Raw genomic sequence first — 21,269 nt, 5'->3', positions numbered from 1 at the left:
TAACGTCACGTTATCATCAACTGCACTCGGTCTGTTCAACAAGGGCCCATTTCACTTTGGCGACGAAGTGAGACAACTGTGAACCAAAAGAAAAGGATGGAACAATCCCTGAGACTTACTGCAGGGGAGGCTGGGGGGGGGGTTCCCCTGCTCTTCTTTTTGTGTCACTTATCTTTAGCAACTAGAAATCAGGTGGGTAGTTTATAGGTACGTAAGGTAGGTAGGTTTATAGGTACGTGTGTGGTACAGCAGGATATGTCACTATATGATGTTAGGTATAGTTTATCCTACCTACACATAGGGATGCTTCACAGCCAGGGTGCCAGACTTGTTCCAGTGTAGGAGTACCGTGTGCGCATCTTTGTAGGCATGCCTGTAATGTGCTGATGTTGGGCATTGCCCTAATGTGGTGTAGGTTTGTACAGGGGCGGCGGTGAGTCTTTGGCGAGATGGAATACAATCAGAAATCCCTGTCTTCCACGAGTGCCTAATCCTGGCTTGCTGGGTTTGCGGCTGGAGTTTGTTTCGCTTGTTTTTTAAGTTTGAGAGCTGTGAGACTGCCTACGGTCAGGTGGCCATTTCCCAGTTGTGTGAAGCCTGGTAACAGTGCAGCATCTCACAGCTTTGCAAATATTTTTGGCTAGTTTCTAGGCATTCTGCATTTAGATTACCAAGCAAACTGTGCTGGCTAAATGAGAGGAATCCTCCAGTATTTCTTACATAACATTTTCAGTGTATTTGCCCTGTGTCAAATAAAAAAAAAAAATCTGCCTTGCAAAAGCAATACCTCACACAGAAAACAAATGTAAAAATACAGACTTTTTTTGCAAAGAACTGAATTTAGTTCTCTGTAACCTCGTTCTCCCTTTCCACCTCCCTGTTGAAACAGAAGATGAAGGTCCTCAGGGGATTGCTTTCGCTCTTGGCAAGACGCTCAGAAAGTTTTTACTCTACAATCAACAAGTGATTTCCAGGAGGCCATTTATTGTTTGATCATGAGGATTGCAGATATCATATTGCGTAGCGTTTACCCCATGGTGAAAAGATATATTCCCAAAGTGTCCATCCATGTCCATGCACAGCCATGTCTTCCTGCCTGCCGCAGTCACCTCGCAGGGAGGCGGTGCATGACTCTCCGATTCTGAGCAGAAAATCAAGTATCTAGAAGAGCCCCTATAACATTTCAGTTTTCTAATTTTAGGAAGCCTGTAGCCTGCGTTCAGGTTTGTGCCTCGGCACAGCAGAAGTGCACATGTGGGACAGGGAGAAAGGACGGGCGACAATGCCTCACGTCTTGGTCTGATTCCAGCCATCATTTAGTAAAGTTGTCAGGTTGCTCTGGCTAACCGCAGCCACTGGGACACTGCTGGCAGGTGGGAACAGCTGGACCAGATGTGCCGCTGCTATAATTCCCTTTTCTGGTACCAGCCGTGGTTCACCTTGAACAAGGCGTATGGTTAATGATGCTACGCTAACCCTGTCCTGCCTGAGCTTCCCTTCCACACAACCAAGCGATAAACCTGAGTGGCCAGTGGAACAGAGCAGCCAGCTGGAGCAGGGGGTAAAGTCCCTGCTGCCTCACAGCCTGCTCCCCATGAAGTCAGGAGTGAAGGTAGAAAGTAATGTACAGGGACTGATGGCCAGAGGCAGGGAGAGGACGGCCAAGACCTCAAAGGACAGAGACCATTTCACTTGCCGAACGATACAAAAAAGGCAATTTGAGAAGCAAACCTGAAAATTGGTCCCACGGTAACAGTTCTGGGTTACTCAAAGAGAGAGCATCGATTTAGGCAAAGTCATTCCATGTTCCATGTTAGCCTCTCCTTGTAACAACCTATTTTTTAATCCATCATTTAAGCTTTGCTCAACCCTACTATTCCCCTAACACTATTACAGCCTGCAATCTAGTGCTTAACTGGGTAGGACTGAAATGCCATTTTGCTCTGAAACACTGCGTTTTCATTCCTAAGGGGGGGGAAGGAAAGTCTCAGAGAGGAGAGGGGGATATGAGGAAACTTGATTCTGTGGCACTAGCAGTCTCAGCACACAAGATAAATAAAACAGTGGGGAAGTGGAAATGTGGTCAAAGCTACAGCACTGAATTGGTGGGAGTCCCTAGTCACCAGATTTCAAGATTTCTGATAAATTCAAAGGAGGTTTCTGTTCTGTTGAAGGGGACACTACATGTCTTTTTTTGAGGCTGTTTGCTCTGCAGGAAATAATCCACGAGTCACTGGGCCAGAGCGGAGCAGCTGTGAGTCCAGCATGTACTGTGGTTAGGACATTTATGCAGGAAAAAAAGTCATTCTTGTCCTTGCTCACGTAGAACAGTTTTAGAGCTCAAACTGGAACTTGGCTCTCCTGCTGAAGTCTGAAGAAGGTCACATAAAAAAGTCATAGGGCAACATTACTACCCCATTGGGTTTATCTATATCTTGCGCGGCCCTTGGATCCCACCGGTGCATGAGGTTTGTTTATCATCCCACTGTATCCCAGTCCCTCTGCTCTGCCGAGCTGGAGTCGTGCAGACGATACAAGGCTGGCACACGAGCCGTAGGGACTGCTTCTGGCAACCGAGCTGGTCCTGTCTGATTTATATTCCAGCTTGGCAGTCTAAAGGAAAGGAGTGACCAAAGTCATTTCACAGCAGGAGAAGGGACGGTCACCGAGCAGGAATGCTCATGGCCAGGCTGATGTCATGTAGGATGCAGGATGCTGTACTCAACACAGGCTACCTGCCCCCAAATCAGCCTTACCCAACATTCTTCCAGACCAAGTATATCTGGCAGCAGATTGTAAATGACAGTGAGGAAACCAGTCCATCTGACAGGTGTTTTGCTTAGAAATACTTTTATTTTATAAAGCCACAGTTTGTTCTGTAAAGTTTTACCACACTTATAAAAAAAGGGGCTGACAATTCTGAGGGAGAAAAGAAAAGCTGAAAACATTTCTTGTAATTCAGGGTTACACAAAGGTTATATTTATAATATATATATATATTTGTAATTTGGAGACAGTAGAGATGAAACTGCAATACGGGGGCAGCTGTGGGGTCATATTTCAGAGACTTGCTCGTGCCCTACAAATAGCGTTTCTTGACAGAAGGGGTTCACGAGGACCATCCCGCTGTCGCGGTAGTCGCCGTTGGCGGGGGAGCGCGGCTCGGAGAGGTGATCCTAGGAGAAAGACAGAGAAGCAGGGTGAGCACTTCACACCCCTCACCCTCCATGAGCACCCAGGGCACTTCGCTGCCCTCTGCAAATGCATGTGAGGAATGGACTGCTATTTTTATCGTTTCTCCCAATCCTCCAAAAGTGCCTGAATTTGGGGGACTCTGGCTACCGATGAGCTAAGTTCAGTGAGCTGGTTTTACCTTTCTTCAGGCAGTAGAAGCTGTGAGTGAAGAGCTCCTCTGGCAGTGAGGCTGATTCCTTCCCAGTCTGGGGACCCAGAAGTCAGATGCACCAAACTTCAGGTCCCTTAGCAGAATTTGAGGTTTCACTTTTTTTTTTTTTCCCCCACTTCCATGATGCATTGCAACAGTCTTCTGTCTATCAGCTGGGCTTGACTCCTCAAAGATGCATTTTCAGCTGCTTTTTAAGGTCAGAAAACCACATACATGGTTCCAAGCTACCTGAGCGTGCCCCAGTTCAGTCATGTTCTGATCAGGTTTAAAATGACTCAGATAACAGCTTTTGGAGACCATCCTAGATGTGAATAGGCCTAGCATTCAATTCTTGGTAAGTCTAGACTAGGTCCTGCCTTAGCTTGAGCAACCTGATTGCCAACAAAGTGGGGTTAAGGAAGCAACTATGAGTGCTTGTCTAATCACATCTCAGAGGTTCCTTTCTAAACACTTCTTTTTTTATTTAATGAGATGAGTTAGTCAGCTAGTGGAGTGGAAAACCACTTTAGCATAAACCCAAACTCTCCACCACTTCTAGGTTTTAAACACCTTTGAACTAAACTAAATTGTTCTTCTCTATCTCTGAGGCCAGGGAATACATTTCTATCAGTAGGATCACCTGCCCATATATGAATAATCCCATGGAACCAGTCAGATCCCTTAAGTAAAGGCTGATGAGTCTGCCAACCATCACTACACACTCTCATATATTAATGTTTTGATTGCTCATATACTGGGAACACTCACCCCCAGAACTGGTATTTGAGAAGCTATAGGTGGCTCCCAAGACATAAATGCACAGAATTTCTTTGCATTATTAACTCCCGCTCCCCCCCCCCCCTTATCTGATGCTGTGTGCGACACGCACAACGGACAGATTAGAAGGACCCACCGTCAGTAACAAGCCAGCCCAAAGAGCTCTCCTAAGCAGTCATGGTATGGTTACACATTGGCCGTATGCTCAAAAGGAAGAGAAACCCAGGAGCAAGTTCACCTAGAGGCGGCTAACTCCTGTGGCCACACAGCAATATGGAACATATCTGCAATGGCTGAGAATAGGATGGCAATCCGGTTTTGCTGACATGTTTATCCCAACTTATACATGTGTAGGGGTGACTCCTTCTCAAAAAGCTGTTTCCCTGAATGTGCACAGGGATTTCAAGGTTTAACTAATATGACTTCCTCTCCCCTTCTCCCAGCACAGCTTCAGTTACAGTTTTCAGACACTAGTTCTGCAAGTGAGGTACCTCTGAAGTCTCCAGGGACTGGATCTCCCTCGGTAACTCTACAGCATGCCTGTTGAAGTAGTCCATGGTAATAGCATTATTCCAATAGCTCAGGTTGTTTTCTGGATTAGATGTCTTCTTCTTCCTCCTCATGCAGCAGACTGTCAGCAGAACTGCTGTCAATAGAAACACATCAAAAATTTGGTTATTTCCTTTCAATAAGGACTCATCAGTACCATGGAAATTTTTTTACGTTACTTAAGGAGAGGGCTGCTGACCTTCATTCAGACGATTCACTCTCAGTCAGATCTAGCTCTCTCCTAACAAACCCCACACAATTAAGTCAATCTGGGCCAAGCAGATGAGGCTTTGGCCTTGGCAGAATATGCAGTTTTTACTTTCTTTTTGATGCAAGTTTATAATCTTCAAGATGTGGCTGCCTGGCTAATGAAAAGCCTTGGTGTTGTAACTGATGGGATTTTAATACCTAAGGGGGGATTTATAGACCCTCTCAGACAGAGGGCACTCCCCAGGGACTGCGAAGGATGCCTCTGCGCAGATCTTTTCTGCTTCCAGCGTGTTCAGACGCTGCAGCGGTGAGCACATTAACAAATGAGTAGTGAGAGACACCTGCCCTAGGCTCAAATACCAAATTCAGAAATGCATGTAGTTGCACGACTTCAATACCAAAAGCTTCTGCCCTGAAGTGCCACTGATCCCTGCCCCTGTCACCTCACATTCATCACTTGGATTTGGGTACTTTGTGGCCATGCCCCAAAACATCAGTGACCAGCAAGGGGAACAGATGGGCTCCTGAGCAGAATGAGACAGCGGTGAGGTGGCATGGAGATCTCCTCCGGCCCCTGTCTCGCGTAGCTTAAGCTTCCAGGGTAGCACAAACCCCAGAGCTGGGGCTCTCCTGCCTGTCTCCATCAGCTGTATCAGGATGTGGGATCTACTGATAAGCGCAATCCGTTCCCCACCCTTGCCTCAGCATTGGTGGTGTCTGAGCCTGGCTTTTTTTTCTTATCTGCGGAGCACGCTTAAGCTGCTGCAGTCTGAAATATTTCAGCTTAAAGTAGAGCAGATCGGCAAGAGGAAGGGACCAGCAAGTGAAGCTTGTTGGTACAATTGTCTGTCCGGTCTCACGCCGCAGGCACCCCCCTGACCACAGCGATGCCAGGATAACGCTCCCCCAGCGGGCGGGCTATTTTCTGGAATCGCTTTTGGTTTAGTCATCTCTGTTGCAATTCAGATGGGTAATCTTGGAAATTTTACGAAAGCCAGGCAAACCCAGAGTAACAAACTTACTGCTCCCACTGGTCCTTGCTCAGGCAGAACCCAAGGCGCATACAAGGGTTTCTTCAGAGGAGGAACGCATAAGCTCTGTGTGCTTATCTTACACCTGTGGAATTAATTGACCAGTGGTGCTTGTAATCTACCCGATTTATTCAGACAGCTAGCTGGACATGTACTTACTTTGATTTGTACCTGTGAAATAGGGAATGCTCTGTTGTAAATTCACTCCATTATTTCTAAACCCCTCATGATAGAAAAGAAGAGAGAAAATATTCATGAAGCAGAAAAATATATTTTTTTCTCAGCTACAGCCAAAATTATTTATTAGAATTATAGCCCAGAGGAAAGAAAAGACTGCAGAGAGGTCAAAGCTGCTTTGTATGTTTTGACAAACATTGCAGCTACCCATATGCCATGGGTCTAATTCCCTATCCCATCTACTCTCACAAAATGGCAATACAAAAGTGGAAGGCTAGAGCTCTATTTAAAACAAAAGAATAAGATACTAAGAAAAAAAAAATTAACGGCTTTGAGTTCAGGCAGTTTATGTCTCATTCAAAGTGAAAGGTGAGCTTATTGCTATAAATCTTCTTCCGAAACTAATGGAAAAATCTCCCACGCTGTTCCCGCATGTTTCAGAAAAGCAGGTCATCATTGAACTTACTATTACCTTTGACTCGTTTTGCTTCAGTCTTTCAATCACCGAGAACTTAATTTGCTGACAGCCTGACTCCTGCTGCTGCGTCCTGCAGGGTGCACCCCCCCAACCTGCGGGGGCCACCAGAACTGCTCTCCCTTCCTGGGGAAATGCCCGTCCTCCTGAAGGGCTGCATCTTTGCTCCCTACTCCGCTGCTACCCTCTCCGTGTCCCAGCCCAGCCTGCAGCCTCCTTAAGATTAGGAAGTGAAGCAGGACCTACATTTCCTCCTCCCCACGGCTAGTGAGAGCCAACAGACCTTGGAGCTTTTCGGTAGTCCAGCAACAAGTGCTCCCTAAGGCACAGAGAGTTTTTGAAGGTGCCTGAGGATATAAGAGCCCCAGTAAAGCTAACTCTATCGCTGTGCACATATTTTGAAAGCCTGAGGTTTTATGGCTTATAAAATGTTGTGGCTGCTGACAGAGAAGTATCGGATTTGGGTTTGGGGGGCTGAAAGCCAGTGATACTGAGTTAAGAGAGATGTCTGCTTCTTCCAGCAGGAAATGGCCTTGCCATGTGCTGATATGGTTGCTGCAGAGCAATAATGCTTTCTCCCTTAATTACACTCCTGGCCTCCAACCTTAGTGCACACACAAGCAACTGGATGGAAGACCGTGGAAAACAGGTTCCTGAGCTTCCTGGAATATAACATACTTTAGCAGAAGGCTGTCTACCTAAGTTGCCCCAATTCAAAGTAGAGGAGACCTGTTTTAAGAGGGAGAGAGAGGACAGCAGGGTTGGAATGGGGCTATTCCCTCTTCATCTCGTATTAACTACCCTTCTGGGGCATACTTTAGTGAAATTAATGTAGCTAATACAGGACCGCTCACTTCCCGAACAATACTAGGAACAGGGTACAGCTTTACTGATATTCTTAGATACCTATTTGCTCCCATGATTAGAATTATGTGTATTACAGAAAAAACTCTTTCCAGACAGACAATTCCAATGGCCAGCGAAGACATATTAAGTGTGTGAAACACATAGAGGGCAGAGGTGGTTTGGAAGGAGGAAATGGCAATAATAACAACAACAGTAGCTGCAATACACTGCTTACCTTTCCTGGTATATTGTGTGATGTCCTTGTAAGGACAAGAAACCGTTGCTGTTCAGTGCTGCCATGTACCACCTCTGTTTCAGAGCTGGCCAACCCTCTGGGCAGAAAAAGGACTAACTTTTCTCTGTTTTTCAAGCACTCACCTGGATGCTTTCTGGGAGTCAGAAAAGCTGAACTGACTTTTCCTTTTGCCTGCTCCACATTAAAGTCAATAGTGAGTGCCATGAGAGGGACACTTCAGTGTTGTCCCCGTGTCAGCCTGAAGCTCCCCGCACAGAGGTGACGACACAAGTTAGGAAATACCAGGGGTCTCTGCAATTTTGTGGACACTGGAGGTGCAGGGAGTTCAGAAGCATTTCTAACCCTTACCCTTTGACGTGCTGCTAGTCTGGAGGGAGAAAAGTCAACCTGCACGTTCAGGGGCTAAGAGCTGCTGCTGACGAGCTCGGGCTCTGACATTGGCCTCTCTCTCTGGCCCTAAGGCAAATTACATCTGCATTATCTGTCCCCCTGCCCAAGAAACAGGACATAATACATCCCACAAACAGGAGAAATTAGATTCTCACAGATTTATAGGTTTCTAGGCTGGTGGGAACATGTACAGCTCACCTGCTCAACACCCGGACACCAGGAGACTTCCATCTGTTAACTTAACCATAAGCTGTGTTTAAGGTACAGCACATCTCACATGAAAATACCCACCCCTTATTGTCTAAATAACCTCCAGCTTTATCCACCACTTCCTCAATCTCCTTTTGCCTTTTTTATTAAAAGCGTCCACTATGCTATCAGAAATGTCCCCCATATATGTGGGCTTCAGCCTCTTCTTGGACTACATGATGACACAAGTGGAGTTATGTTGCATTTCTCAGCTCTTAAATCATTCGCATGGCTCTTTTCTAATCTTCCAATCTTTTTTTTAAAACATAAACCACCAGGATTACACACCATATCCAATACCGGCCTTATAAACGCAGTGTAATGAGATCATACCGACTCCCTGCAGTTTCCTGATAGTCTTCTGTCTTTCCTTTTAACTCACTTAAATATTTTACCAATCTTATATAGCTGCATACCCCCTTCCCTCATTCTCCAGCTCCCACATAAAACACAATGTTAACAGACCTGAATGTTGCACGCACTTAAAAGTCAGGAGATACTCAGACCGAAGGATGTTAATTTACTTCTCCCTGTGCCTGCAGATCATAATATAAACTAAGTTTCTGCAGAACCCTTGCCTCAATGACTAAAATAGTGGTTTTTCTGTATTTCTTTCAATTTCCCTCATCTGCTGTGGCCATCTATAGTAGTACGGCCTTAGCTGTAATACAGGTATCACGATAGGTTTGGTTACTGACCACAGCTGCTTACATCTGGAGATGGGAGGCTCTCCTCCAGCTCAGCCTGCACTCACACCTGAGGATTAGACTCAGGGCTTACGATCTCTCTCACTTCAGACCGGGAAGCAAACGTTCATAGGTTTTGCGATGGAGAAAGTGGGCGAAATGATAATTTTGGAATGCGTCCCAGTGCATGAAATGTGAGCTAAGTGGGGTTAGGTCCAAGGCAATTCTTCATATATTCTTTGAGTTCTGCTGATGCCCGCGTTCGGAGGCTCAGCCTTCCTCTCGCGTTTTCCCATGTCAGCAGAACTGACTGAATGAATTGACTTCTGCGCATCTGATTTGCAAGTTTCTGTTCTTCAGTGGTTTATCGTGTCATTCTGTAATTACAGAGATGTAAGTACTGGGAGCCCAAGGACCAGGACGGTGGGTTTTAAAATGAGTTCATATTGTGTCTTGTTCTGCATTGCAGAGACAGGCACCCACACACGTACAAATGCACGTGCACAAAAATGTTCAAGGCTGCCTGAAGGACACTGCAAAAACAACTCAAACTGTGACATGCAGAAAATACTGATATCAGTGTTATATATGACTTTGCTTTTCTGGGAATGCAATGATACAGAATCCGTCATTTTTGCAGCCCTCCAATGGTGTTAGCAACATTAGCCCCGTTATTTATACCACGAAACTGAGGTACCAAAAGGTGAAATGATTTCCCCAGGTTCATGCAGCAGACGTGGCTTACGCATTCCTATTGAAAGCATTACTTTTCTGGCTAGCTTTTTAAGGGATTTCAGTGGGACGCAGAAACCTATGCATCCTTAAAGAAATACGTACTGTAAGGACGGGGAGCTAAATCCCATCCCTTATTTCAGCAGGCGAGCTCCCGAGGCCCAGGTCTTCAGGCTAGTGCTATAGCCACCGAGCCGTGCCACCAGCACGGCCGGCGGGACCTGCCGGTCCTCGGTGGGGCTCAGCTGCCAGGGCACAGCGATGCTGAACAAACCCTCTGCTGCTTCCTGCTCTTGGCTGCAAATCCCCACGGCAGGGACGGGCCAGCGAGGAGCCCCGTCAGGGTCTTTCCTCTGCGAGAAGGGCAACGTCCCGGGCACTTCTTCCAGTGGGGACGAGGAGCCAAGGGCTCCTGTGGTCACTCTCTAGCAGGGTCACCTCCCCTGCTATGGAAGTTAGAATGCCCACAGGTTTTCGTTTAACAGGTGCCTGTCAATAAAAGGTGTGACTGCGAGCAGCGCGTGGGGCCTCGCGTCGGAGAGGGACAGTCGTGTCTCTGCAGCACTGTGGCGCGTTTTCCCTTCCGAGGATTTTGGGCAGCACAAGCCGTGCCCAGAAGGCCCCTGGGAAGACAGGCTTTTCCAGCCTCCTCGCCGCCCCTCGCGCAGGGGAGGGAGCCCAGGGAAAGGCACAAGGGCTCCCGGCAGAGGAGGGATGTGCTGGCCACCGCGCCTCTGCAAGGGCTCTGGAAACAGCCCGGAGGTCAGCGAGCTGGCTCGGGGGCACTCCTCATCAGCAGGAGAAGGGAGGGGAGTTAATTAGATTCCTGCGGCTCTGCAAGCATCCACAGGCTCCGGTTGCCTCTCCTCACCTCCTTCCACTTCTTTCTGGGGTGTGTTGGTAACTTCCCTGCCTCGGGGCTGCCTCTGCCCCTGGTGCAGGGCCTCAGCCTTTCTCACAGGTGTCTCAGCAGTAGCTCAGGGCTTGCTGTGCCCCTCGGTGGGTCTGGCCACCAGCCCTGAAGGTGCCAGCCTGAGCACAGAGCCGCCAGCCCGCAGCTCGGGGGCAGCAATCACCTCCCATGATAGGAATCCTCAGTGACTTTCTCCGTGGCTTGTTCCCTCCTAAGGCAGCTCAGATATTTAAGAGCATGGGGCTGAGTCTCGATATCTGAGATATCTCCGCCTTTCAGCATCCCAAAGCAGGAGCAGCACAGTATTTTCTCAGTCCACACCCACAACAACTGTGAGAGCCTCTCACTGAAAGCATTTTCTCTCCTTGAAGTGGAAATGAAATCCAAACCGCCATACTCTTCATCCGTCTCTTAGCATCAGCCTCCTCTAGACCAGAAGTGACGAGCAAATGCCAGTGTGGGGCCTCCTGTCCTCAGCTGCAGGCGCCTGTGCCCGGGAGGTGGCGACAGTCCCCTTCGCACACCGCACACCCTACAGCCCACACCGCACACCCTACAGCCCACACCGCACACCCTACAGCCCACACCGTACATCCCACACCGCACACCGGCGCCTGAAGACACACGGATGCCCGAGGGTCAGGAAATGAAGTGCCCCTCCGGTGTGCAGCACAGAGAGCAGCCACCACTGATACATGTGCATCAGGGTAAAAGTGCTTTAGGTTGTTATAACTTGTTTTTCTTCTCCTCTAGGAATAACCTATGCCTGTACAACAGCACTAATATGGCGTAGTTTAAACGGCATAAATTCTGGAGGAAAGCAATTCCCTAGGCACTTCAGCCAGATCAAAAAAAAAAAAAAAAAAAATCCTATTTAAATGCCTGCCTAGCATTCACTTCAACTCTCAAATACATCTGAAGATCCCCAGATTTTAAAAGGAGAGTCCCACTGAAGACCATCCTCAGAAATCTGGACCTGAAAGCAGGACTTAAATATTTGAATCATTTAAACACTCAGTGGTATTACAGCTGGTATAGATAATTCTCAAAATAACATTTGCCTTTTTAAAAAATGTAGCTTACAAATACGAGAAACAGAATAGGCACAGTCGTACGAACACATACTGTTATGGCACATGCTAAGAAGAAAAATTTAAACACCCCTATTAAATGAATAGTGGGTTCTACGTTCTGCCAACAGACTCTTCATATTATTATTAATAATAGTAACAACTATCATTAGTTATTAGCTCATATATGGCACACTGCAGGCAGAGACATACACCAGTTTACACACTGGTTGTGCTTCCTGTGTTGTATGGTATTATATTCTGTGTTTTGTATTTGGACACTTTCTATCCAGATCAGCTTGCTTTCTGAGTATCGGCCCAAAACATAACGCTTGGAAGAATTTATCTGATCGTCTATTTCTATTGATTGATAGACAAAGCACTGCTCATCAAATATTGCTGCTTCTCATCATGTCCTTGCTATATCCCACCTCTCGCAGAAGTATGTACGTACACTTCTGCTTTGGTTTCTCTTTATTTTGATTGTCCATCTTTTAGGTTTAAGTTTTGTTCTCACTTGTGATTTTAACCACAACATTGGCAACAGAAGAACCGATGGTCCCAGAGGTACAAGTCTAAAGGCTGTGCTGAGCCAATGCAATAATTTGCAGCTGCTGAAAGGTTTAGTGCTGCTCCCTCTCCCGGTGTGAATTCCTGCAGCCTCATCCGCTCCAGGCCTCGTGCTCATCTGACCCTGCAGGGGCCTGGTTCAGTTTGCTGGGTGGACAGAAAGTACCAACGAGCAAAGTGAGTATTTTTTGGCTACTTTAGCAATCTGAAAGTGTCTCGGGGAGGTGTCAGGTCAGGCCCAGGCAGAAGGAGAGGGGCAGGATAAGGGAGGGGGCTGCGCCTCAGAGAGGGCAGAACTGTCCTTTTGGGCAGGAGTAAGCTGTGTGCGAGACTGGCCCGGTCAGCTCATCTAGCCTTGTCCTCAGTATAGCTCGTAGCTGTAAATAACAGCTATAATACTCAATATTGTTGGCTGCTACCCTTTTATGCTTCCTCAGACAGCAAAGGCTGGGAAATGTTTGGGTTTGTTTCACTTCAGACAGATCAGCATAATCACACCCCCCAACAGTGAAACCCCAGAGAATACGTTGTCCCACCTTGCTGATATAACCCAGCTAAGCAGGGGACACCCTGGTATCCACTCACAAGCTTTCTCATAATTTCTCATGTGTTTTTTGTAACTGAGTCAAATGGCAAGACCCTAAGCCAGCGCTGGGAACCTGGCCTGCCCTGGTCCTGCAGGTGGCTGACTCCCAGTGTCCAAAGGCCAGGATTTCAAACTCTTCCTGCTCCCTTGGCAGCTGCAAAGTTGGAATTAAAATAGAGGAAACCAGCACTTTGGTTATAAGACTTTAAAATCCGATAGTTCACAAACTGCCTGCAATGAAATATTTTATTGTGCTGGAAAACTGTTGTTTCCTAAGGTATTAGTCATTACAAGTGTCATTAATCCCTTGAGTTAGCAGTGGGCTTTTTAAATCCAATTCCAGGGCAACATATAGCAGTTCCTAGATTAAAGACTTGTACAATGTTTGGTCACCAGCTTAAACGCCTTGAAGTAAAGCTGCTTCACCTTCTAGAGATGTTCAGCCCTGTGTTATGCCCTCAAATGGAGGGCCCCAAAAGACTAGTGATCACTTAGAAAAGTGATTTCTAATAGCAACAGGACAAGTACGCTTTGAGTATAAACATTTTAGCTCTGCATTTTGAAGCTAAGCACTTTAGTCAGAGAATGTGATCTCTGTCTAGTGATTGCTTCTCACCCATCTCAAGCCACCCTGCCTCTGTTAGCTCTCCACCTGGTTCTTGAATCACGGGCCGAAATCTGAATTTTAAGGAAAGAGAAAGCAAAATAAAGCGGCAATTAACTTACAACATGAGGATATAGGTACGCTGATAGCCAGAATGATCCAGGCAATGTCCATCTTGCTGAGACAGATGGTTGCTCTGTGCTGGGGTTTGTCCCCTTCGGTGACATGGGAGATGTTTCCTTGCACCCCGGGTTTCCAGGTGCCAGCAGGAACCAGTCTGTTTAGGAAGTTCCCAGTGGCTGTGGAGCCAGCTGTGGAAACGGAGCTGGACAACCTCGTGGCAGGTGCTGCGGAGAGAGCACTGCCCAGCGAGGTCGCATTAGTCACCGCGCCATGCTGCGTTGGAGCGGGTCCCTCGGGGTCTCCCGCTGCCGGGGAGGAGACGCTGACATCGAAACTGGTCTGAACCGAGTGACCCGCTGCTGCTGTTGCAGATCCAGGGCCAGCAAACAGAGGGACATTTGTACTGAGATTCAAGGTTACCCAAGAGTTGTTTTTGCTCAGCATATCCCATACGCCGTAGCGGGTGGGTTTAAAAGGCACCGACACCGCTTCAGGTTCAGTTGATGGTCCAGCAGTTGTGGTGGCAAAATCTGCCTCCTGCACCACTAGCTCGGCCCCGTCCCCTCGCTCTGCTTCCCTAAGGCTTCCCGAGGTGTTGCGGTGGGCAGAAGGGTCTGAGTGTGTAGTTCTTGCCAGCCCTGTGCCATTCGGATCGCTGGATGCTGCGGTCTGGGACTGAAACGGGTGGTCTGTGAAAGGGCTCCTCAGGGTAGGGAAGGGAGAGTGCAGGGTTGTCTTTAGGTAAGGCTCTGAGGACTCTGTGAAGTTGCCTTTGAAAACCTGGAATATTTTCCCCTTGGGGCGAGTCTGTCCCGAGTACAAAGCACTCTGGTTGTATAAATGATACGTTTCCTTTTCGCCGACGCGAGGGCCGCTCGCTTGCTTCTGCCCGGCAGAAGGGGCTTTCTCCGCCAGGCTGACGGGATGGGGAACGGTGCGAGCGGAGGTGGGAAGGGGCTCTGCCACGTGGCGGTCTTTGTGGCGAGGTGTTGTTCCCATGGCTGTGACAGTGGTAGTGTCCATCGGGAAGCCCTGAGAGGAGGAGACAGTGGGAGACAGTACCTGAACAGAAAACACCAGCTCTTCCGTCAGTGCCAAGATCAGTAGAACACCTGGAGGAAAAAAAACACAGAGAGAGGGTGAGACACCAGGGAGGGACCAGCGGACAGGGGACGGCACGGCTTGCGCATCTGGCAGGAAGGAATACCTTCCATGTTCTGCAGAAGGACAGAAGAGTTAGCATCCAACTTTGTCGGCTTCTCTGGGAAAGTAGGAAGAGAAAGGAAAACCTGCTGGGGCTGTGGTGGCCCCGTGGCTGTGGGAGCAGCGAGGTGGGAAAGGGAAGGCTGCAGGGAATCTCTGTGGCAAAGGGAGAGAGGAGGATGCAGTACGGACTCAGGAGAGTGCTTTAAAGTGCCATAGGCAGGTGATTTCCCTGCAGAAGCTACAAAGCATCCTACTCTTTAGGAGTAGAAACAAAAGACGTTTTCATTTTTGTTTTCGCCAGGAGGCCTCCAGATGAATGTCCGCCTCATTATGGGGAACCTTAGTCCACTCATTCTTTTGGCTGCAAAATCCTAAATTTTGGCTGCCCCCAGTCTTGGATGCCTTTAAGCAATCTGTTTTTTGAGAGAGCAGCTGCTTAGCCCTTGCTGAAAATTAGGTCAAGAAGGGGTGTCTGATGAGAGGGCTTCCTGGGTGATATATGCTGTCCTTTACTTAGCAACTTCAGAAAATCTAGTCGCTTATTTTAGAGTATGAGATGTGGAAAATCTCCAAATGTTAAAAATAAACAAGAAAACATAGCTATCACAGCCATTTTAAAAAGCCGTATGATTATTAGGGGACTGACTCAATCCAACACAACTGCCCTTCGCACCCATATACAAATGTTTGGTTGTAACCTGTTCTGTGCTCGCATGTGCTGTGGGATTGAATTGTGTGAAATTTGCCTCCTGCCACCCTCCGTAGTGCACATCATTTCACGAGGTGCCAGATTCACACCGCTGGGAATATCAGTTCTTCCATTTATTCCTAGTCCAGATAATGGACGTGGGCAGCTGCAGTAGCATAAGCCTCCCCGGGATGCAGGGCTAATACACCGTGAGTTAGCGTGACCTGCAGGGACCACATCAATCACACGTCACCATTTCCATATGTTGAAGGTGTTGAGTGTAATGTGGATCTCTGCCCACTAGGAAGCACACGGCATAAATCCATTTTGCACCGTCCGCTGCGCATCGTCAGATGGCACCATTAGCACTGTGCTAGTGTGAATTTCAGCCAGCAGTGTCAAGGTGAAAAATGTTGTCACAGTCTTAACTAATCAGGGAGACAAGTTCGTCAAAGCCGCAGGACTCCAAACTGGGTAATGATCGCCTTCCAGCCAAGACTGTGGAGTACCGTCCTGCCCCCTTCTCCACCCTTCCCAGGCTTGCCAGCTTTCTCCATGAGCATTGTCAAGCCATTTAGTTCTACCCAACTTGGGAATATCTGTTACGGGCACCAGCAGAAAAGGAAGACAGGGACTTGGGAAAATGAAAGAAGGTCTCTGATTAGGTGTCCACCACAGGGCGCTAGGGCTCTGCTGCACATTGGGCAGATGCAAATGCCACGAAATGTGTTTATTCTGAATCCTGTGCATCATTCACACCCATTTGGAAGCAGTGCAATACGTGTAGCAAAAACTCACCAAAGGAGCAGCATCTATTACTCTTACCCAGCTAAATGCTCTACTTTGATCACTAACAATAATTTCTGAACCAGAACAGTGCAGAGTTCTGCAACCAACAAAATTCACCTCTTCTTGCCCCCAGCAGCCTCCTGTTACTTCGTGGAGTATCCAGAAGATGAAAACACTGACTGGATAACATAGTAAGAGCCTATTACAAGCAATGCACTTTCCACTGCCTGATGCTAAAATTAGCTGTTTTTTTTTTATTTCTGAAATAACTATCTCTGCCAAATAAACCATCTTCTGGGGTACTGCTTCCCAGTTCCTAGCCAGCCGCAGACAATATGCTCTTAGCAGAACACCTAATCAAAGAAAAAACATATTTCTTACAGTGAGATGCAACCAGGAAAGCAGATCATGCCATACTTGTGGAGCATCACTCTTGGAAATGAAAGGCAGGACTCATCTTCACATTTTTGGCAGCACTTACTCTGAGGTCAAGGTCAAAGCAGATATTCTAGCGTCCATATGGCTAATATTTCATGCCAAGACAAGTTGCTGCCACAGAACAAATTCAAAGAGGAAAGGATGATGATTTAGTTTGGATTTGGTGTGTGGAGATAATGTTTCAGGAAACTTTAGGCCTGCTGTTCTGAGCACACAAGATAAAGTGCATTGGCAGATCCTATGAGATACCAGATTATAACGATTGCAATGCCTGCTAAAATTTTTGGATGTTCTTTGTGTAATTACTTTCTCTCACACCTCATGCGCAGAAAAACATCTCTATTGGGTTAATGTTTTTCTCCAGGATATTTCTTAAGGAATAAGGAAGTTGTCAGCTTTTCTGCATATTGTGCCCTGGGGTTAGAAACCCTGATCTCTGGCTAAAAACCTACCTAATATCCATCTCCACTTCTTGAAATGCTGATAAATCAGAAGCTTGCTGCTATAAAGATTTATAATCTCTCTGGGGCAGTCTGTTCTGGTAGCAGGTCACCCCACATCAGGCACGGGAAGCCAGATGCATTTACCTAGTACCTTTAGGTGGCTTGTAAAGTATGAATAATTATTCAAAGGAAATAAATACTACATCAGAAGTAATTTATCTGACAATAAACAATAACCCCCATGACATTTGGCTGTCTCAGGCTGTGGTAGTCAGGTTTTGCTCATCTGCTAGATTCCCTTTAACAGCCCCTGCAGAGTCACCATAGTCCCATAAGCTACAGCTTCTTAGGATTTATTTTTACTGGTTAATGGACCACAGTAACTCCTTCAGTGACAACCAGAGCTAATCTGTGCCCCTAACTACTGAAAAAATATTCAGCTTAGTAGCTCATTGTAAAAATAGCCAGTGCTGTATATTTAGGGAGAACCAGCTGATAATAAGGACTTCACAGTGGGCTTTGCTGGCCCTTTTAAGTAGAATTAATTGGCTTTATAATTGACCAACAGCCAACTGGAAAGCAAAAGTAAAGCTGGAATCAGTATTTTCAGATGTTCTGCATCATCGCCTAAGCATGCTCTGGCTGGATTTGCGGTCATCTGATTGCCCAGAGCTCCCGCTTACTTTTCTATTGCTTGAGAATATGCAACATCTTACAAAGTGGGACTCGTACTGAGGTCCCTGATACTAGACTGCCCTGTTTGGCAACTTTGGCTTAAGCCTAGGAAAATGATATTCTGAATTTCTCTACTAAGGCGCAGGAGGCATTTGTCACAGAAATGGACTTAACCAACCCCTTCAAATTTCTTCTTTTCCCAACCTCTGTCTCTGCTCCACAAATGCACCAGCACTGAGAAAAGGGCCACGGTGGGTATGATGCCAATCGTCCCCCAGGGCCTCAGCTTACCCTCAATCAGACTACCACTGAAAGGAAACCTTCTGGTTGCTGTCAAGTTGTCATGGCCAAAGTTTTGATATCCCAGGTGAGATGGTACATAGCAGATGCTCTTGGTCAGTTCAAAGCACAGTCCTGCAGCTCTTTGCCAAAATCCTTCAGTTTTGGCTGTCTAAGACTCTTTACGACTGATCTTACTTAGGGCATGAGCCCTTTGGGGTAAGGACTGGCAGTCCTTACTATCTGCTGGCATAATGGTAGTACAGACTGATGTAAGCACATTATAGCAAATAATAATAATCAATTAAATGTTCACAGGTCAGTTCACACCATTACGTTTTTCCATAAGGGGCCATTTCTAAGGTGTAGGAGCTCATGCTCAGAAGGGGTCAAACTGGTTGGACTTTTAAATGATGTGTGTCTAATTCCCCATTTTGGAGTCTAATTTTATGACTACATTAAAACCATTCAACCCTAATGAGAAGGCTGATTGACCTGACATCTCTGTGGCATTAACTGTGTCATCCTGTGGTCCTGTGTAGTGCACCAAGAAGGGAATATTAAGCGCAAAATGAATTAACTCAAGGATGAAGCACAGCAGAGTAACATCAGAGTGTACGCAGAGGGTGCCGATGTGCATTTAGCCATAAAAACTCCTTCCTGACAACATGGTGCGATGGTTCAAATCTCAACAGGATCTCCCTGCAGTGATTCTTCCCATTGTACACTCACATGAGAAGTCTAGAAACAGCATGTACAGTTGTGTACGTGAAGAAAATGAAGGAGTTCCTTTACAGCAATGTTTTAAAAGACTGCGATTGATGTCCTCAGCGAGTCTCAGAAAAGTCTGGGATTAGGAATATTTTGCTTTCCCAGACTATGAGATCCGCAGGGTCCTACCATTTGGGAACGTCCTCACGACCCTCTTATTTGCATGCAGGAGGCAGAACTGCCGCTCTCCAAACCAGAAAAACAAAGGGATTCAGGGCCCAGCAGCTGACGTTCTTTGACTGTTTTATCCCAGGACCTTGGGACCCCCTGCTAGGAGCCAGGGTCCTGGCAGAGGACTACATGAAAAGGCTTCATTTAGGAGTTAATGCCGCCTGCTGCTGCATGGGACACTTCATGAGCACTTCGAGAACAGCCTTTTTGCATGACATGGCAGAGCAGCCATGTGGCTGTCGAGTCAGCTCACGCGTTCAGCCTCCCTGGGGCACCCCCTTTAAACAACACAAACTTACGTAACTTCTGCTCTAAAGCCCGTGGAAAGGCTCCCAATGACTTTAGCGGGCTTTGGACCAAGTCCTAATTGCCAGAGATACAGTGGAAACTTTTGAGCTGCACATTCACGTTCTCTGCAGCAAATGAATATGCATAACGAGCTCAGTCTGGCGTTTGACCCCTTCTGGCCTCTACTACCTTGGACCTTGCAGCAAGACAAACAGAGCTGCCCTGAGCAGTACTTGGCAAACACTTTTGCTCTAGGAAGCCAGGAAGAGCTTTTTGTGCAGAGGCCTACTGCTGGACTCATTGTTTCAGACTGCCATGGGCAGGGGAAGCAAAGGGAGCGTCCTACAAAGGACCCCTTATCTACAGACCCAGGGCTTGGGTGCACACGGGCGCTGTATGTGATGCTGAAGCCTCTCCATGCTTCCAACAGTTGCGACTTACTAATAGTGAGAGAAGGTTGTGCAAAACCAGTTCAAAGCAACAGCTTTCGTTATTGTTGTAACAAAAGCTTTCTTCATGACACTATTAACTTCTCATGTGTCTCTCGGCAAACCTAAAACGTTACAGGGAGCAAAATGAATCTTTAATAGATGGAAACTGTGCAGAAAGTATATATTACTACTTTTGTTACGGTCGTTTCTTTGTAATCTGTCAAAGCAATATGATTTTCACTCACAACAAAGCAGCCTTTGTACAAACAAAGAGTTAAGCAAATTTCATCTCTGTGATTGGTGGCAGAACTGAGAGAAGAAGTAGGTTACTCTGCACAGAAAATTTCTTTTCCCTGCCTGTCCATCAGTGGCTGTCACACCAGAACTCCCAGATATTACCTTACAAGTTATTGTCTGTTTTCCCTTGTAAGTATTAGGCAGGGTGATCAACCCCAACTTCAATACACAAGGTATTTGGTAAAATGCATGGAATGAGACACATGGAGTAACAGCTCTATTTGCAGTAACATAAAACAGCATCAGCAGAAGCTCTGGAAATCACATGTACAAACACAAATTAAGCAGTACTCGCTGACACTCCCTGTGCAACAACAGTAACGGTAGCTACAGTTTTCATGTGGCAAGATGTCCCGGTCCTTTAATGATATAAAAACCTTGCAGAACACTATTATTGCCTCTAAGATGCACTTCCATCACAGACTTCAAGAGAGCGAGCCTGTGAATCAAAATTCATTTCTGGTCCTCCAGGGAGTTAAACAATGGGTGAGACAAATAGGACAGCGTCGTGTAGGCACAGAGCAGGCAGCTCGCAATCCATTCTCACACTGCACTAGAGACTCGCAGACACTATGGGAATAGGTGCCGTAGAAATGCTTCAGATCCCCGATTCAGCTAAATATATACAGACATCCAAGCTGTTGAACCTTGTGAAAAGGCTTACTGACAATCTAGGACAACAGTAATTACTGAGAGGAGGGTAATAACAAGAAGGAGCCTGACTCTAGCTGCTTGTTCAAGGTAATCACTTACCTGAAAATATCATTTGGACTTGTCAGCAGACATCCTCACCTGCTCCCATCACACAGATTTGGAAGCTTCATCCCTCAGTAGAAAAAGGAAAAACACATCTTCTCCCTAACGAGGCAGCTGCTCGCAAGAGTTGCTGTTATTGTTGGAACTGGTTTGGAGGAATGAGGACAGAGACAGCCCAGGCAGGCGTGTCTTGCAGGGCTGTGCAGCGAGAGGGCTCGCTCCTTTATGGAGTACCTTTGCAACTGCAAGGCAAGATTACTTACTGAGCCAGTCCCCCTCTCTGCCAGCAGATCGAAGGGCTGCTTGGTATTCCAGCTTGGTTTCCCATCAAGTCCAGATACAGTTTGTCTGACACGGGTCTATTCAGATGCCAGAGGATTGCTGGCAGTTCTCGTTTTCTGGGAACAA

General features: G+C 46.9%; 1 protein-coding gene across 1 annotated transcript; it reads right to left on the bottom strand.

The window, feature by feature from the left end:
• Window positions 1–2,833: 2,833 nt before the first annotated feature.
• TMEM108 (transmembrane protein 108) lies at window positions 2,834–21,020 on the bottom strand. Its single transcript, XM_010562032.1, has 4 exons — window positions 20,859–21,020; window positions 13,629–14,741; window positions 4,654–4,808; window positions 2,834–3,176 (listed from the first exon to the last, which is right to left on the bottom strand). Exons 1-4 carry the CDS (start codon window positions 20,869–20,871, stop codon window positions 3,054–3,056), a joined length of 1,404 nt encoding a protein of 467 aa, XP_010560334.1. The 5' UTR covers window positions 20,872–21,020; the 3' UTR covers window positions 2,834–3,053.
• Between the last annotated feature and the right edge of the window lie 249 nt (window positions 21,021–21,269).

This window comes from Haliaeetus leucocephalus, unplaced genomic scaffold, assembly GCF_000737465.1.
Source record: "Haliaeetus leucocephalus isolate CR32 unplaced genomic scaffold, Haliaeetus_leucocephalus-4.0 Scaffold153, whole genome shotgun sequence".
Lineage (NCBI taxonomy): Eukaryota > Metazoa > Chordata > Aves > Accipitriformes > Accipitridae > Haliaeetus > Haliaeetus leucocephalus.
Note: the sequence above shows the minus strand (reverse complement) of the source record. Positions and strands in the feature narration are given on the sequence as shown.